The sequence below is a fragment of the Danio aesculapii genome, chromosome 20 (genome assembly GCF_903798145.1).
Source record: "Danio aesculapii chromosome 20, fDanAes4.1, whole genome shotgun sequence".
NCBI classification, from domain to species: Eukaryota; Metazoa; Chordata; class Actinopteri; order Cypriniformes; family Danionidae; genus Danio; species Danio aesculapii.
Window position 1 is genome coordinate 3,581,791 of NC_079454.1, and position 20,274 is coordinate 3,602,064.

The window sequence follows — 20,274 nt, forward strand, 5'->3', positions numbered from 1 at the left end:
TAAAAACATGCACTCGCTTTCCATATTAATTGAAACACATGTAAACGGCTCATATTGGGACTATGTTTCCTTTACAAATATTATTGAGAATATTACATATTCTATTCTCAAACATAAAATCACTCACAAAAGCTAACACGTATTTTAATATCATATATAAATCATATAAATAAATAAATAATTAGGCTATTTATTAAGAAATAAAATTTAAATGTATTATTTATTAGGAAACGAAAAATTTTATAAGAATTTTAATAATGTTGATGATGATGATGATGATGATTATTATTAAGTAGGATATTGTTTAATTTTTTGAAAAGTCTACTTTTACAATTGGACACATGCAAACCACTGCAGAAATGTTCTAACCAGCAGGCCCATGTCATATACAGTGGATACTTAATAAATAACCTACTATCAATTGAAAGCATTAACGTAACGTATGCAGTGTTTTTTGTTTTCACAAGCTTTGGAGACCTAACATGAATTCCACTTTTAAATAACAGGTCACCTATTGCTTTCGTCATGAAGCTGTGTTCAAAATGACATCACTAGCTATGTTTCCATCCACCTATTTTTATGCGCATAAATGATGCGCATAAATTTTGAAAATGCGCATAAACAACGTGATGATGAAAATGTGCTTAAATGGACAAACCAGCAGGCTGAGCACACTGTAAAACATCTGAACGGTTGTTTTAGTCATTCTAAAACGCCTTACCGAGTATTAGTGTTAATATATCATTAATGACCTCCAGAATCAAGAGCGTCTGACACCTTCAAACGCCACCGCGTGTTCCCTGTGTGTCAGGATTGCCTTCTGAAGCGCAAATCCTTTAAAGAGCCCATATTATACATGAAATGGGGTCATATTTAGGTTGTAAGGGTCTCCAACAACAGTCTAATATGCATGCAAGGTCATAAAACACTTTGATGGTCTTATAATCTGCATTTATTTTTACCTAATTATCCCAACGACTCCCATATGAATCGTTCAGCGATTCATTTGTTCCCAACCCCCTCCTCAGCGCGAAGCTAATCTGCGCTGATTGGACCGATGACAGCCTGCTGCGATTGGTCGACAGTGACAGGCTTCAGCACGAGACAGAGTGAAATGCCCAGCTGGTAATCAACTATATAAAAGTAGTCACAGTGCACAGGCGCTTCATAGTGTAAGGCTTTTTTCACACACACACACACAACCCTCCTCAGAAGAACTGGGGAGATCGACGCGAGTCTCTCTCTCTCTCTCTCTCTCTCTCTCCCTCTCCCTCTCCCTCTCTCTCTCTCACACACACACACACACACAATGCTCCTCAGAAGAACTAGGGAAAGCGACGCGAGTCTCTCTCTCTCTCTCTCTCTCTCTCTCTCACACACACACACACAACGCTCCTCAGAAAAACTAGGGAAAGCGACGCGAGTCTCTCTCTCTCTCTCACACACACACACAACGCTCCTCAGAAGAACTAGGGAAAGCGACGCGAGTCTCTCTCTCTCTCTCTCTCTCTCTCTCACACACACACACAACGCTCCTCAGAAGAACTAGGGAAAGTGACACAAGTCTCCTGTCTCCTAGCTTACGATCGATCGCCATAGCAACGACAAACGGCAGTGGAACGCGAGCTCACAAAAGCCTTTAACGTTAAATCCGTAAACAAAGCGGCACGCGTCGCGTTTTTAACGTGGCTTACATGTGATAAGAGAATATAAAGAGTAACCGCGTGTACTGTACCAGGTTAACAACTCATCTTTGGGTAGAGACTGTCAATATTATCCATCTGAGCACAGCGTGACTTCATTCGACCGGCGGCGTCTGTGTGTGTGTGTCTAGTGTTTTTTCTGTGTTAGTGGGCGGGGCCGCAGGTTTCAAATCTCCCTGGTTTGCGCGCGTAACTACTGGCGAGGCTTGTGTTTCGTGGCTGCGTCATCGCGAAACACCTAATGACTCGTTATCAAGGCGACTCGTTTGAAGCACTATGAGTCGACTCTTTTATAGATGAATCAATAGTTTTAAACACTGTACACTTACAGATTTAAGCCTTAGCTGGATATTTCACTTCACTTAGAGCTGTGGTACACACTACATGGAAGAGCATTTTCAAAAACCCATAATATGGGCTCTTTAATAGATGAAGAAAAGATTGACGCAGCTTCTCCTACTGCAGCAAATTCCGTTTTTACTGTTGATATGTGGCGCCAGTTAATCAGGAAGTGACGATTTTGTTCGCTTTGACTCGTTGGATGGAAACGCTGATTTATTCGCACGTCTTTAATGCGATAATCCAGTTTTGCGCATAAAGTTCATTCACATTTTTGGATGGAAACATACACAGCAAAATCCTCAGAGTAAAAATTACTCAATTCAGAGAACATTTGGTCCCTCTCTAAACTGAGTAAAATGTACTCAACAGCAGAGTTAAAGTTAATGAGACAATGATGGGGTTAATTAAGTGATGATTGAGCACTGATGATGAACAACTGCTGTTAATAAGCAGAAACAGAAGAGAAACACAAAATTACAACTGATTTCAGTCACAACTGTAGATGAAATTAACTGAAATAAAACACATCAAATCTCTCAAAAGTTTCAGCAGAGGATCATTGAGCAACTCCACAAACGACAGCTTTACTTATTACCAACCTGTTTGGCCTTATTTCTGCCAGACTCTGAAAAATTCCATATAGTGATATTATTAAGAACTAAGTCATTTTTTACTTAACAATTAACAATAAAAAAAAACACCACCACTTTTTGTGTTTAAGGTGTCACCATTGAGGAGAACAGCAGTTACTTTACTTGGACTCTGACTCGATTTCTAAAGTTTGTTTCTCTTTGTTTGCCAAATAGTGCATTGTGGCAAATATTGCATAAAGAGAACAATTGTGCTCTGGATAATTGATTCTGTGGTGATTTGATCACTGGTCAAATCAGTATATTAATTTTGACCTGTTAAGTTTGAATAATGTATTATCACATAAGGAGCACTGTATCAAGAACATAGAACTCAGCAATACTTTTCTCAGATCATAAAACACATCTGAAACACTCAAAATACACAGACATAAAGAATCAGAGTGTGCTTCTCAACTATGGTGAGTTCTTTTTCCTGCAGTGCATGCTGGGAACTATGGATGGTTGTTGTTTGATTCTCTTAGCATACATTGCAGCCAAAAAAATAAATAAAATCTCTAACCACTGTTGAGATAGATACGCTGATTATTGATGTCTGTGTTTCTAAAGTGACTCAGATGCTCAGTGTGTTATAAAAATGTATAAAACCCTCAGCTGAGGTCCATTCTCTTGAAAAAGACTGAATTTTGTTTCTAAAATGATAAACAATTATTTAAATTTAATTTGCAAAATCAAACATATACTCTTTCATAGTAACTCATATCAAGCATAGGAATCAATCAACCTGATCATATTTGCTCTTTATACTTAACATTGATAACATAGATATATCAAGATTAGTGATCAAGTCAAAGAGCGCAAGTAAATCAACCACTTTTCTCCATGATGGTGACATGATGTGGGAAACATGTTTTTTTTTTTTTTTTTTTTTTTGTAAAATGTAAATAACTAAAACAGTAAATTCTCAATAAATGTCATTTGTACTTTTGTGAACATCTGACAGAAATAAAGTCAAACAGGTAAGAAATGAGCGAAGCTGCTGCTGCTTCTCTTCTGTTTCTGCTTATTAACCGCAGTTGTTCATCATCAGTGCTCAATCATCACTTAATTAACCCCATCATTGTCTCATTAACTTTAACTCTGCTGTTGAGTACATTTTACTCAGTTTAGAGAGGGACCAAATGTTCTCTGAATTGAGTAAGTTTTACTCTGAGGATTTTGCTGTGTAGCTAGTGATTTCAAAGTGCACTGCGAAGGGAGGACAATTGTAAACATGAAGATCGGTAAAACTGAACTGTAAAAATAGTTTGAAAGCAAATTATAGCTGAGATGACTTTAAAGCTGTTTAATCATTGCAAGTTTAATGTTAGAATGTTCTAACTGAATAGGGGGGATAAATGGGAATAGAACACAGCCAGGAACTATGTTTTTAACTACAGCTCCAGAGGTGTAGTTGCAAGTGCACTAGTTTGCGACGCGGTTTGCGAATGTTCGTTGGAACGATGGATTTGGGAAACGCCAAATAAATGAACTATGTTTGTAACGACGGAACTTGCGACCTTAGTTGGCTAACGATGGTTTTGAGAAACGCACCCCTGGTCAGCAAATGTTTATGGTGGGTACTGATTACAGTCAGTATTCACTGCCCAGTAGCTGTTATAACACTGAATCAGTATTGATTAGTCTTGACCGTACAACAGTAAATGATTATTTCCTATTGTTACAAATGAACAGCTATATCCATTACAATGAAAATGATACAGCAAAATAATTGTATATTACACTATATTAAAGCATTATTAATTAAAACATGCAATATATTCTAAAGCCTTAATCAATGTATTACAGACAAAAACAATGTCTTTCCTTTATCCTTTTTAAAATAACCTCAGGATTTTGGATCAAATTAGTGAATGAACGATATATTGAAAGAGTTTTCTCAGCTTTACCACTGCCTGTGCAATGCCATGTTCATCATGTCGAATCCTCAACCAAACGTAGTTATGTGACGGATCTACCAAGCACAACGTGTGTCATTACGGCTCTGTGGATGCTGTTATCAGTGACTGTTTAATTGGTGAGAATGTTTCAGCAATATATATGACTGCCATTTTATACTGTCATGTGTCTTTTACAGTTTTAAATATTAAAAAGAGAGTAAATATTCAACATCTTGTTCTTAGAAAGCATTACTATAAGAAAGAATATCTGGCGTTTATTTTTAAATGACTTTCCACTTCAGCTAGTGCTTTGGTTAAGCAGTCAGTGAGAACGCAGTGTTTTATTTTGAATGTCCCTCTGTGATCATTTGCTAATGTGTGTTAAAGAGCCCATATTATGGGTTTTTGAAAATGCCCTTCCATGTAGTGTGTAACACAGCTCTAAGTGAAGTGAAATGTCCAGCTAAGGCTTAAATCTGTAAGTGTACAGTGTTTAAAATTATTGATTCATCTATAAAAGAGTCAACTCATAGTGCTTCAAACGAGTCGTCTTGATAACGAGTCATTAGGTGTTTCGCGATGACGCAGCCACGAAACACAAGCCTCGCCAGTAGTTACGCGTGCAAACCAGGGAGATTTGAAACCTGCGGCCCCGCCCACTAACACAGAAAAACACTAGACACACACACACACAGACGCCGCTGGTCGAATGAAGTCACGCTGTGCTCAGATGGATAATATTGACAGTCTCTACCCAAAGATGAGTTGTGAACTGTGAAGAGTCAGTGGTTGAGGTTTATTCAATAGTGTAAGTAAGTGCGATTAAAATTGTTGCCTCGTTTACTCTAGCTTGCAAATTATGTATTTATTGTGTTTTGTTACTTGTTAACCTGGTACAGTACACACGGTTGCTCTTTATATTCTGTTATCGCATGTAAGCCACGTTGAAAACGCGACGCGTGCCGCTTTGTTTACGGATTTAACGTTAAATGCTTTTGTGAGCTCGCGTTCCACTGCCGTTTGTCGTTGCTATGGCCATCGTAAGCTAGGAGACAGGAGACTCGTGTCGATCTACCTAGTTCTGAGGAGGAACGTGATGTGTGTGTGTTTGTGTGTGTGTGAGAAAGAGAGAAAAAGAGCAGGTCGAGTGTGTGACGCCTAGAGACAGGAGACTCGCGTCGCTCTCCCTAGTTCTTCTGAGGAGCGTTGTGTGTGTGTGTGTGTGTGTGTGAGAGAGAGAGAGAGAGAGAGAGAGAGAGAGAGAGAGAGAGAGAGCAGGTAAAGTGGCTAGGAGACTCGCGTCGATCTCCCCAGTTCTTCTGAGGAGGGTTGTGTGTGTGTGCGTGTGTGTGTGTGTGTGAAAAAAGCCTTACACTATGAAGCGTGAGTGCACTGTGACTACTTTTATATAGTTGATTACCAGCTGGGCATTTCACTCTGTCTCGTGCTGAAGCCTGTCACTGTCGACCAATCGCAGCAGGCTGTCATCGGTCCAATCAGCGCAGGTTAGCTTCGCGCTGAGGATGGGGTTGGGAACAAATGAATCGCTGAACGATTCATATGGGAGTCGCTGGGATAATTAGGTAAAAATAAATGCAGGTTATAAGACCATCAAAGTGTTTTTTGACCTTGCATGCATATTAGACTGTTGTTGGAGACCCTTACAACCTAAATATGACCCTATTTCATGTATAATATGGGCTCTTTAAGAGAATTGGGGCTCTGATAATCTAATTTGGGGCTCTTGATCTAAGCGCAAAGTCTAAAGCCTATGGTTCAGCAACCAGAGTCTCTTCTCCCATTCCCTTTAAGAGTCTGTTGGTTCACGCCATTGCAGATTCACATAAGACCGTTAACAGAGCGAGCCTCTTCCTTTCAATCGTGGATTCAGGAAACATGGTGGACAATAACAATGAAGTGTGGTCAAAAAAACTAAGTTATATCCAAACACAGTTCCTATTCCTGTTTCGGGGGTCCTTGGTACCCTGCACATTATTTAAATTAAGAACTAATCCCTGATAGCATACGAATGTGGGCCATTTTAGGCAGTTATGCGGCACTGGTGGTCTTTCTTGGGCCATAAAAAAATGAATGTGAGCCTGAAGTGGCCCACCTGTACAATGACAAACGGGGGCCAAATATTCCAATTCATACATGGGCCATTTAAGACAAAGATTTGGCACTTATGGCAAAATGTAATCTGAATGTGAGCCTAATGTGGCCCATGTGGAAAATTGTAAATTTGGCCCAAATGATAGAGGACAAATGTGGGCCACAGTTGGCAAAAATGTGGCATAGTCATTTAAGGTTAATTTGGGTCTAAACCTAAAGTGGCTCACACATGTTAGTCCAAATGTGACCCAGTTATCTTAAGAAATGTGGGCCACTTTTGGCAAATATTCGGCACAGTAAGCTATGGCTAATGCGGCTGTGAGCCTAATGTGGCCCAGAGAAAATATGGCAAATTTGGCACAGTTATTTTAAAACATATGTGGGCCACTTTTGACAAATATTGAGCACGGTAAGCTCTGGCTAATGTAGATTTCAGCCTATAGTGGCCCAGAGAAGATATGGAAAATGTGGGCCAGTTATCTTAAAACATTTGTGGGCCACCTTTGGCAAATATTCAGCACAGTAGACTCTGGCTAACGTGGTTGTGAGTCTAAAGTGGCCCAGAGAAGATATAGCAAATGTGGGCCAATTATATTAAAACATATGTGATCCACCTTTGGCAAATATTTGGCACAGTAAGCTCTGGCTAATGTGGCTGTGAGCCTGTAGTGGCCCAGATGAGATATGGCAAATATGGGCATATATCTTTGGCTAAAGTTGGTGTGAGCTCAAAGCAGCTGAGGTAAGATGTGGCAAGTATGATACTGTTATCCTAAAACATATGATAGATCACTTTTGGTAAAGAGAAAGTACAGTGATCAGTTGATAATTATAGGGGTCAAACCATAGCTGTTTGACATGACAGATATGGATAGTAAAGCTAATTTATGGCCCAGATCTGGAAAACAGGAGCGGACCACAGTAGAGCCATCATTCTGTTCAGTATGTGGTCCAGATGTAAAAGTCTGATGTAAGCCAGTTCTGGGCCAGAATAAAAGCAAACTGTGGCCCAAAATAGGGTCAGTTCTGGTTCATTTGGTTGAATTCTGGCTAATATGTGGTATTGCTTTGGCGTATTTGTGGCCCAGATCTGACAAACAGGAAAGGACCACCCTAGAGCCATCATTCCAATCAGTATGTGGTCCAGATGTAAATGTCTGGTGTGGGCCGGATCTGGGCCAGAATAAAAGCAAACTGCGGCCCAGAATAGGGTCAGTTCTGGTTCATCTGGTTGAATTCTGGCTGATATGTGATATTGCTCTGGCTTGATTGTGGCCCAGATCTGGCAAACAGGAGCGGACTGCCAAAGTGCCATCGTTCCTTGCGGTATGTAGGCCGTATGTAAGTGTCTGGTGTGGGTCAGATTTGAGCCACATGAATTTTTCTAGCTGGGTATGAAATCATCAGACCTTCTTTGCTCAAAATGCTATCTGTGCTGAGACAACGCACATAGGTATATTTTACATTCAATAAAGTATGCTGGCATTCAAAGGAAATCTGTAGTCCCGAATTCACCTGTACAAAGAATACAAGAATCAGTACTTTACAATTACATACACACACAGCTTACAGCATTAGTACCTTTGTAAAAAGATCTTTAATGTCAGCCGATTCTAAATTCTGCCAGCAGGCAGTATTAGCATTTCTACACTGAACAGCAGGGCATTGCTATATCGAAATAAAAACTAGTTTGGATTTACTGGATTAAAAATAGAGGGGAAGAAACGCATCCACCACCGTGCACCAAATCTTTTATTTCATCTTTTTACCCTTTGCATTAAGGCGTCTCTGGTTTTATAATGACACTTTTATTCATCTGCTCTTTGCTGGAGTCCAGCTTTCTCTGTGCATTGTCTTTTATATCAAAGTCAATGGAAAAGACTTAGTTTTGACATGTTCTCCCCCAGAAGTGATTTCGGCTTTTGGATATTTGAAATCATCTCTACAGCACTCTTCACAATCCTGCATCAACGCCAGGGCTTTGCATTTTTGGGGGTAGTCCTGGACAATCATGCTGGACCAAACAATCGCATCAGGCTTATGTTAATGATTACTGCCGACACTGCTTTTTAGCAGGTCTCCATGCCTTTTTAACCCATTTCCATCTTCTTTATGCGAGGGCGTGATGGAGACATGCAGAAACCAATGTACCTGCACAGCAAAATCCTCAGAGTAAAAATTACTCAGTTCAGAGAATATTTGGTCCCTCTCTAAACTGAGTAAAATGTACTCAACAGCAGAGTTAAAGTTAATGAGACAATGATGGGGTTAATTAAGTGATGATTGAGCACTGATGATGAACAACTGCTGTTAATAAGCAGAAACAGAAGAGAAACACAAAATTACAACTGATTTCAGATACAGCCGTAGATGAAATAAACTGAAATAAAACACATCAAATCTCTTAAAAGTTTCAGCAGAGGATCATTGAGCAACTCCACAAACGACAGCTCTACTTATTACCAACCTGTTTGGCCTTATTTCTGCCAGACTCTGAAAAATTCCATATAGTGATATTATTAAGAACTAAGTCATTTTTTACTTAACAATTAACAATAAAAAAACACCACCACTTTTTGTGTTTAAGGTGTCACCATTGAGGAGAACAGCAGTTACTTTACTTGGACTCTGACTCGATTTATAGAGTTTGTTTCTCTTTGTTTGCCAAATAGTGTATTGTGGCAAATATTGCATAAAGAGAGCAATTGTGCTCTGGATTATTGATTCTGTGGTGATCTGGTCACTGATCAAATCAGTATATTAGTTTTGACCTGTTAAGTTTGAATAATGTTATATCACATAAGGAGCACTGTATCAAGAACATAGAACTCAGCAATACTTTTATCAGATCATAAAACACATCTGAAACACTCAAAACACACAGACATAAAGAATCAGCGTGTGCTTCTCAACTATGTTTTTTTTCCTGCAGTGCATGCTGGGAACTATGGATGGTTGTTTGATTCTCTTAGCATACATTGCAGCCAAAAAATAAATAAAATCTCTAACCACTGTTGAGATAGATACGCTGATTATTGATGTCTGTGTTTCTAAAGTGACTCAGATGCTCAGTGTGTTATAAAAATGTATAAAACCCTCAGCTGAGGTCCATTCTCTTGAAAAAGACTGAATTTTGTTTCTAAAATGATAAACATTTATTTAAATTTCATTTGCAAAATCAAACATATACTCTTTCATAGTAACTCATATCAAGCATAAGAATCAATCAACCTGATCATATTTGCTCTTTATACTTAACATTGATAACATAGATATAGCAACATTACAGATCAAGTCAAAGAGCCCAAGTAAATCAACCACTTTTCTCCATGATGGTGACATGATGTGGGAAACATGTTTTTTTTTTTTTTTTTTTGTAAAATGTAAATAACTAAAACAGTTAATTCTCAATAAATTTCATATGGACTTTTGTGAACATCTGACAGAAATAAAGTCAAACAGGTAAGAAATGAGCGAAGCTGTTAATGCTTCTCTTCTGTTTCTGCTTATTAACAGCAGTTGTTCATCATCAGTGCTCAATCATCACTTAATTAACCCCATCATTGTCTCATGAACTTTAACTCTGCTGTTGAGTACATTTTACTCAGTTTAGAGAGGGACCAAATGTTCTCTGAACTGAGTCATTTTTACTCTGAGGATTTTGCTGTGTGAAGGCACTGAAAAATCAACTGTATTCAGTTTTATTTTTATCCTCTCAGATCTTCAGTTTTTATTGTTATTATTTTTAATTTCAACCTACAGGATAAAACAAGATACACTCCAAATATTATTTTCCCCACTTGTTTAAACTATTTATTTAAAATGAACTGAATCAACACAACTCTTTGAGGCTTTGTTTGTGACAACTTAATTTTTTTAACTTTTAAAAAACAATTAAGTCAACTTAACTGATTTGTGTTGGGACAACTTGAAGGAATTGTGTGGAATCCAGCATTTGTTTTTTACAGTGTACCTCCTAAATAAATCTGAATTTTGAATATTTTAATAAATCCAGCAAAGCAAACATTTGTTTTTTTTAATTATTATTTATACTATAATCATACTTAATTTTACAAATAACTTATCGACTACAGAGAGAGTTTTCCCAGCTAAGATAAAAAAAAGACTGAATATCCAAAAGACGTTTCTCCCCGTTTCCTTTTAAAAGCAGATTTAATGGTTTCTTTGGGTTGTTGCAGAGTTGGTGAAACAGCACAGAAAGTGTTGTGCGTGGAGCCAAAGATGAAAACAGAAAAGCAGACTGAATAAATCTTCAGCCTGGAGACCAGAAACCAGCATTCGGAAATGGTGTATTTGTTTGTTTTATAAATAACAACCTCATTCAACTTTTCAATGCACACTTAATGCATTCGCACTCCTATGAGGACGGGTGACAAAACATCGCTTTTCTGCGATAAAGGTTTCGCTCCATAAACTTTTAAAGTTACAAAACACTTCCAAGGATCCGTTTCAATTCTGTAACGTGTGCAAGCGAAGGCACTGTGCATGTACCACATATACCATGATCTGTAACAGTGAACCGCATGAAGACTGAAGGCACATCGGGAAAGGTTTCGTCGGCTACTCTTCCTGTATTTTTTTGGCAATTTATAAAACCTGAGCCACGAAGGCTAGCGAGCTAGCGAGTACTGTGTGTGTTTTCATCTAACAAGTCTTTTCTTTCAAACCCACGTTACTGCAAATACTCTGATAAAGCTTCATCGATGCATAGCGAGGAAAGAGTTTTTGGCACAAAGGTATAAATTCTAATAGTAAACCTACATTCCAGTTGTCACATAGGAAAGCATTTGTTATCCGAGGGCTTTATGGGTTTCCTGTGAAGTCCTTTGACCGCTCTGAGGTCAAGTACCTTTTATTAATAAAAATCTAGATCTGTTTTTTTTCAGTTTTGCTGCATTTGCAGCTCGTACGCTGATATAGTGCAAAACAAAGAGCATTTCGCCATTTGCACTTGCACATTTTAGCATCCCTTTAAAAGTTCTCAAGAAAGCTGACGGTGGGAATCCATACTTAATAGACAGAAACAAAAACAGAGAAATAAATGAAGTCTATAAAGCTATACTTACAGGAAATACATGTGAAATCTCGAGAAATAAAATGGCCATGGAGGAGCTCATTCTAAAACTATGTACAGTAAAAATCTGTGTTGCCTTTTGAAACTGTACATCTAAAGCATGCACTTTTTTCTTTTCACTTTTTTCTGTTTTTTCTCTTCAATTTAGCAAACAAAATAACTGTGAGTTTAGCAGATCCCGCCCATGATCCTTTGGGAACAAAGTCTTAAAAACAGTCACCGTCCGTTCCCATGAAAAAGGCACACTGGCATCCGTACACGCGCGCACACACATGTAAACCGTGTGTGTGTGGACGTTATAAACGTGTTAATATCAGCATTCAGCCTTTTATAGGTGAAGTTTCCCTTGATCTTCCACACAACACACACACACACACACACACACACATTCTGTACAGAGACAAAAGAGCTGTAAACATCATCCAGTCTTCAGTGGACACCACAACACAAACACACACACACACATAATGACACTGTGAGGAGGGAAAGACGAAGCTTTGGAGAAGGACAGAAAGCCTCCAGCAGATGTGTCCAGACGTTCTGGCGGAGGCCAAATGGTGGCAGTCTACACATGTTGTGTGTCGTGTGTGTGTGGCTCAGAAATTGCGTGGGAATTCACACTCTTCACATCGGTTGAGGGCGGGGTGGTTGAGGAAGGTGCAGGCGGTGCAGCTCCACTGAACGCCATCGTCCTCCTCGGGCTCTGACAGCACACGCACACCCGCATCCGTCCGGCTCACCTCTGACAGACAACACAGCACATATAATTCAGTATATGGTGATAAACAACATGTACCACACTGACTCAATATTGGCACGTTTGACTAAACTCTTCCTGTACCTGTGGCCATTTTGTTGCAGGTTTTGTAAATTGCAAATGTTGACATGGACACTTCAAAATACCATGAACAATTATTTATTATTTAAACTATTATTTACAGTGCTGATTACTAATATTCAGATTGCTGATTTACAGCAATTATATATTCATTTACTTTCTTTTCGGTTTAGTTCTTTTATTAATGAGGGGTCGCCACAACGCAATGAACCGCCAACTTATCAAGCATGTTTTACGCAGCGGATGCCCTTCCAGCGGCAACCCATCACTGGGAAACATCCATACACACTCATTCACACTCATACACTATGTTTTTGCACTTGTGGGGGAAACCGGAGCACCCGGAGGAAACCCACGCCAACACGGGGAGAAACTCCACACAGAAATGCCAACTGACCCAGCCGGGGCTCGAACCAGCGACCTTCTTGCTGTGAGGTGATTGTGCTACTCACTGCGCCACCGTGCTGCCCAGCAATTATATTTTAGATTATATATTTATTTTAATTTACAAACATTTTCACATAAATCTGGCCCTCCGCATTGAATATTCTGACTATTAAAGGGACAGTTTACCCAACAGTGAAACATTACTCATCATAGTATTTGTTTTTCCTACTATGGAACGTACATGGGTATTTTTATAAACATTCTCCGCTTTCATTTATGAAAAAAACTGTCCACGTCAACGCAAAAATGCACTGTACGCCGAACAGAAAACAGTGGAGATGATAGTGGACTTCAGGAGAAACCCCCCTGCACTCCCCCCAATCACCATCATGAACAGCACTGTGGCTGCAGTAGAGTCATTCAGGTTCCTGGGCACCACCATCTCTCAGGATCTGAAGTGGGACATTCACATAGACTCTATTGTGAAGAAAGCCCAGCAGAGACTGTACTTCCTTCGTCAGCAGAGGAAGTTCAACCTGCCACAGGAGCTACTCGTACAGTTCTACTCAGCTGTCATCCAATCCATCCTCTGCACTTCAATCACCGTCTGGTTCGGCTCAGCTGCCAAAACCGACCTCCGTAGACTAGAGCGAATAGTCCGGACTGCTGAACGAATCACTGGCACAACCCTTCCTACACTTCAAGAACTGTATTCTTCCAGAGTGAGTAAAAGGGCTCGCAAAATCACTCTGGATGCCTCACACCCAGCACACTACCTGTTCGAACTGTTACCGTCTGGTCGGCGCTTCAGAGCACCAAGCACAAAAACAGCCAGACACAGGAAAAGTTTCTTTCCTCAGGCTGTCTACCTATGAACAGTTAAATATTCCCCTACTGTGCAATAAATATGTGCAATACTTTCTCATACGCACTCGTACACAGCACCTTATATCAATATACAATGCAATACTTTCTACATTCGCACTTGTACACAGCACCTTATAACCTGTATATTTATAACAATCTGTACAGACAACTCAACATCCAGGTTTCTTGACTAACCGCATCTGTTTAATGTTTATCATTTTTATTTTATTTTTTTCATACAAGTCGTCACTTGTCACTTTATGTACACTGGAAGCTTCTGTAGCCAAAACAAATTCCTTGTGTGTGTGAAGCACACTTGGCAATAAAACTGATTCTGATTTCAGTCACCTGACACTGTGTTTTCGTGTGGACAAACAGCGAAACCCCCGAGAAAAAAAGTGCAGTTTTGAAAATACACGTGTTCGTGTGGACAGGGCCTAATAAATGTTTGGACAAAGTAAAGAGTGATTAAATGATGACTGAATTTTCAGTTTTGGGTGAACTGTCTCTTTAATAACCTTTTGTTCATTAACTCTGTACAGTAGAACTGCACGATATTAGACTAATCTAATATTGCGATCATTTGTTTTTCTGCAATATGTATTGAGAAATGAATACAATTTCACCAAATTTATCATTTTACAATCCTAAAACAGAAAAGGTTTAGACGGTGTGATTTCCAAATTCACGGTTAGTTGTGTTAAGAATCCAACTACAGATTAGCATGTTGTCCTCACAGAAAAAGGCTCAGCTATCACACTGAATCAGGTAAGCTGTATATTTATGTTTCAATGTAATTAATTCTACGCACTTTAAACACAGCAACTAATATGTGAATGATGTTTGCACATGCAATATTATTTTGGGAGAGAGGGGTGCCTGTGGGGGGGTGGTCCTAAATGTTTGAAAACCCCTGCTGTAGACAATCGAAAATAATATTAATAAAAGAATCACTTAAGGGAGCTGATAATATTGACCTTAAAATATAAAAAAAATGCTTTTATTCTAAGTGAAATAGATCAAATAAGACAAAAGAAAAAATATTATAGCAAACACTGTGAGAATGTCCTTGCTCTATTGAATATTACATGAGAAATGTTTTGAAAAAGAAGCATTTTGCCCTCAGCTATAGTTAAGAAGCAGTGTTAAAAGGAGTGAGAAGGGTGGCGGAGCAGACAGCCAGAAAAGGACCCACCCGTGGGCACAGCGGCGGCAGGAGGAGGTACAGGAGGCAGAGAAGGGTCTCTCTTTAACTTTGAGCTGACATTTATTCTGCGGCCTCTCCTGTCAAGAGAACCTGTGTGATCCGCAGCTGAGGAGCACCACGACACAACACACAGATGGAAAACAGAGAGAGCGGGGCAGAGAAACAAACAGAGCATGAGAAGAATAATGGAAAAATAAAGCACTGACAGAAAAAAACAACTAGATCAGCAGAGGCAGAGACGAGAGGACTATACTGCAGGTATAAAAGAGGCCGGGTTAAAATGTTTCTCCAGATCTTACCTGCTTTTGTAGGACCTTTAGGGGGTTTTGGAGGTACAGGACCCAAAAAACCAAGGTTGTCGTAAAAATTGTGAATTGCAATGGGATTAAAGTCTGGTCCTAAAGGTGTGGAGAACAAACAGAGAACAATTTCTCAAATACTACACACTGCTAAAAATACATAAACAGGCAAAAAAAAGAAGAAGAAAAAGGTTATTACAGCACAAACTGCAGTCTTTTAAAGTGTCCAGTAGGTGGCAGACATGTGAATGATCTCAGTATATTATTATTTTTAATACAGCTGCAGCACAAACCACACACTTCACAGGGCTAGCAAACATATCTCCTTACTTAAGAAAACCTACCAAAATATTTTAAGTCCTTTCACGATTTAATTGCCAGAGACATAAAAGAAATGCTATATCCCATTGAAATAAAGTGTACTGCAAAAATAACAGCAAAATCCTGTTTCCTAAAATTCTTCTGACATGTGGATTAATGCAGACAGCACTACATGAGTGAACAGCGCCATCTAGAGGCTGTGTGTGGAGCTTTACCTGGCCTATAGTGGTCTTCATTTATGACAGTACAACTAATTTCTGACATTAATTCCTGCTGATGTAAAGTAGTGGCATGATTTTATCATTCCTTAAATATATATAAATCAGCGTACATAACATCAACCTACTTAATTAAAAATGATTGGGGTATATTTATAAAAGTCCTAAAACTGATGGATGAAACCTAATTAGATTATTTTCCAAAATCGTCCACCCCCCTCAATGTGGTTTACAAAAACATGTATAACATACATTTACTTTCTTGTATGAAAGTGTTGATGGTTTTTTAACTCAATGAGAGCAAAATAAAACTGACTTAATTTGAACGATTGAGCCTTTTCTCAAAATGCCCACCTTTGCAATGTTTGTTGTATTTTGTGATGACTTTAGCCACAGACACATTAAGTTTCTTGAATAATTTCAAAGTAAAATATAGCTGCAAGCAGCAATAATGGGGCCAAGCAAACCACAGGCAGAAAGAGCAAAGCAGTCCAGAGGCAGAATGAACAAAGCAGTACAGAGGCCATGAGTAATAAGCTCTACAGAGACCATCAAATCAGATCAGAAACAATGAATTCTGAATACATTTGAAGTTTGTTTTACTTAAATATCAAAAATTATTAAAACAAAGATTTATTGGTTTATAACATTTGACCAATAGGTGGCTCTGTTACCAAATTGAAGCATTGAAGAGTTACAGCCTCAGATACAGTTTGGAATTGTACCAACTAATTTGTCCCGAAAACAAAAACTGTTACACCTATTGACACAGTTTCGCTAACTTTGTATCAGCATAGTGTGAAAAGGATCTGGTACAAATTTGGTGCAAACTGGTCTTACGGTCAGGGAGGAGTTTGAAAAAGTACCATTTCAAACTAAATCAAAATGGCGGACAGGAAGTTTTTCAAATTATGGAAAATTTGGTATTAATGTTTGCAGAATTTTCCAAGCAATATATCAAGACCAGTTCCATGACACTGCTCCAAAACCTTTTGTGCACTTTAAGGGCATGGTTTTGAAGATGCATACTGATTTTTGTGACGATACCTCAATGCATTCGTAAAATATAGAATTTGTCAACAAAATTTAAAATGGCAGACACCCAAAACGACAAACATGAGAAAATTGGATATCATTCGACTTGGCGAAATTTGGCATGACAAAAACAGCCGTTTTTTCATATCTCCTGACCACTAGGTGGAACTGCAAAGAAACTGTACAGGCAACCTCATATCATAGTCATAGCACACAGGAAGTTTGGTGTGAATGGAGTTAAGCAATGCCGAGATATAGCCTTCAGTATGATTTTGCGTGCTTTTTGACGAATTGAATGTTATTCGACAGCGGTTTGAGTAATTATCTTGAATTCTATAACTTTTATATAACTTTTCCAGTATGGTCTAGTAATGATCTGAGTCAATTTTGTTGAAAATTGAAGGAACTGTCTAGGACGGGTTAAAAAAAGTCGATTTTACGAACTATTAAAAACAGAAAAAAAACTAAACCTCATGATTTTTTAAAATTGATGTCAATTTCAATTGGCATTAGCCAAGGATTCAGAAAAAGGTTTAACTTTTGATTCTGCAGCTTACAGTTCAAAAATGATTAGCGTTTTAAACTTTGGAACAGTGGTGGCACTACAGAGTTTGAGTAAGAGGGTCTAAATTTGCTGTGGTTATTATTGAGGCTGTCCTCTCTACCAGTGTGCCAAATTTGATACCTTTCAAGTGAACGCCTATATGGGCTGCCATTCAAATCGCAAAGGAAGAAGACGAGGAGGAGGTGGTGGAGAAGGACGAGAAGCAGGAGAAGGAGGAGAAGAAAAAGAATAGGTGCCTTTGCTTTGCTGCTTGGCCCCCAATCAGCATGGTACTCACCTCGTGTCTGAAGGAGGTCAATCTCTTTGGTTAAACAGTCAATATCAATCTGTAGAAGCCTGTTTTTACACCTCAACTGCTGCATCTCCTCAATCTGAAAATAAACAAACGTTTGTTCCATGATTCAAATATGCAACAAAATTATTATTTTTCTGCCTGTTGTTTGTTACTTTCCATCAAGTCCAGCATGAGGTCACACTGATCTACATAAAGAAGGTACAGATCAATCTATGCAAGGACAAACAGATTCGAATACTGTTTTATTCCAACCGCAATAACCATTCTTAATGCAGACTCAAGGCAATATGTAGGTTATGTTCTTATGTACTGGTCGTATAATTAGATTATATCTTCAAAATGTTGATTTACCTCACCAAAAAACTTTTAAAACTTTAACACGAACAGAGTTGATGGTAAAGCGTTGATATTTGCCATCATTTTGTGCTTTAGCTCCAGATGCTAACCTCACTCTAGACTCCACATGCGTTTTCATCATATTATTGTTTTTAATGAAGTGAATTGACCGATATCTCACAGTAACAGAGTCGACACATAATGAATCTACTATTGGTGAATCCTAAACATTTTGCTCAAATTAATGAGAGCAGAATAATGGCACGCCTCGATGCCCTCCAGAGTTTCCAGCCACAGGAAGTGACATCACTTGGAGGAAGTCGCATGCTTTTTCTATCAGCGCGTTACAGATTGTTCTGCCTTTTGATAACCAATGTAACAGAGTTAACCAGAACACAGAGGCAGACACTAAATGTGTTTTTAACACTGAAATAATAAATAATACAGAAAACAGACATGTCATGCAAATGTTTAACTTGGTAAACACACAAAAAAAGATGAACATTTGTCTTATTGTGTCATGATAAATGAAGCTTAACGTGTTCATTATGTATTATTATTCAGGAGGCAGAGACAGTCAAAAATAGGTCTAGTGGGAGTAGTAAAATTTGTGTTATTATTGAAAACAGTTTCATTAAGGTTTTCGTTTTCAAATAATAGTATGTATATCACCCAGCCCAGCACCATTTATTTGTGCCAAAGCCAATATCTGAATCCTTCAGAAAGGGGTAAGTGTTGGCCTGCAGGAGTGCTGAAAAGGTGCAGAAACTCACAGATGGGATCTGACAGAAAGCGTTGGAGCGCTGCAGTCGTCTCCTGGTCAGATCACTCTCCATCTCATTCACCTCCTCTTTTAGCTTCTCCAGCTTTCTCTTCTTCAGCTCTAACTCATGCCACAATCGCTCCATTCGGGCTCTCTGATGCACTAGCAAAGCTGGACAAATACACAGGACAATATAAGATATGTGCAGTGTTTATGTACACTTAGGTCACACATAGTAGAAAAAATGCAAACACAGCTTCCACAATGTGAGGTTTTGAAATCGTATACATGAATAGTCAGATAAGGACTGGACTGTGGAAAAAAGGATGTAAATGATGATAGATAAATATCTATAATTGATTATCTTTTGAGAAAGCTTTTAAAACTGAAGCTTTGAATGAACCTTGCTGGTTTAATTTAGTTCTGTCATAACAGCTCTCTATATTGCAAAATGATCATTATCACAATAATAGTATATGCAATATACACAATATATAGTACAGTGGTAGTTTTGCAGATTTGTTTGGTGCAATTCAACATGCTTTTTGTTTTTACAGCACATTGTGTTCTGTGTCCTGATTGGCTGTGGACGATTGTCAATCAGTTTCCTAATGACGTGTCTCCTGTACAGTACAGAATGCATTCAGCTTGCCAAATTGACATAAATCATTGATCACTAGCAGGCTGACTCTGAAGTGCTGGACTGTATGTTTGCAAGTTTTCTCCCCAACAAACCCCTTAAAGTCAACGAAACGTTCTGCACCGTCAAAGGCACCTGCGGTAGCACCCAAAAGGCGGAGGAACATGCTAACCACTGCACAAAAAGTTGGACTTCTGGACTCGCTAAAGGAACGTAGAAGTTACGCGAGTGTTTAAACAAGAGAGAAAAGTGTGAAAATGTTAATGCCTGTCTGAGAAAAAGTGTATAAAGTGTGTAGTGGGGGGTTTTACCGTCTTAAAACTATATAATAATAATTGTAAAAAATAAAGTTGACTACTTTGCGGATTTTACCTATTGCAGGCTATTTTTAGAACGCTACTCCCGCAATTAAAGAGGAGCCAGTGTATATGCAAGTGTATGCAATATACGTGTGTGATAAATTACATTAATTTTTTTGCATTGGTTATTTGACCAATCAGATGAGGCCTTACTATCTTTAGCCCCGCCTCCCCAGTTTGTTGCTGTTCTGCTTTTGGCTGGAGCCCAAAGCTGAATGCAGAGCTGAAAATAAACACTAATGGGCGGAGTCGAGACAAGAGAAAAAAATGACAGCAGCCAATCAGAATCTGAATATCTGCGCAGGTTTTCACTTCAGTGTTTTACAGGCTAAATGTTTGCACCTCTACATAGTTTCTTAGTC

The 20,274-nt window shown here is 38.7% G+C and overlaps 1 protein-coding gene across 2 annotated transcripts in view; it reads right to left on the minus strand.

Moving 5' to 3' along the window:
* Window positions 1–10,841: 10,841 nt before the first annotated feature.
* tab2 (TGF-beta activated kinase 1 (MAP3K7) binding protein 2) overlaps window positions 10,842–20,274 on the minus strand; it is a 30,164-nt gene continuing 20,731 nt past the window's right edge. Inside the window, exons 4-8 of one of the 2 annotated variants that reach the window (XM_056481127.1) lie at window positions 18,924–19,084; window positions 17,797–17,890; window positions 15,381–15,479; window positions 15,070–15,186; window positions 10,842–12,524 (exon numbers count right to left, since the gene is read on the minus strand). In XM_056481127.1, the coding sequence (XP_056337102.1) occupies window positions 12,379–12,524; window positions 15,070–15,186; window positions 15,381–15,479; window positions 17,797–17,890; window positions 18,924–19,084 (617 nt within the window). In that variant the 3' untranslated portion in view covers window positions 10,842–12,378. The remainder of the gene's footprint in view (window positions 12,525–15,069; window positions 15,187–15,380; window positions 15,480–17,796; window positions 17,891–18,923; window positions 19,085–20,274) is intronic. The other variant, XM_056481128.1, reaches the window with a different exon arrangement.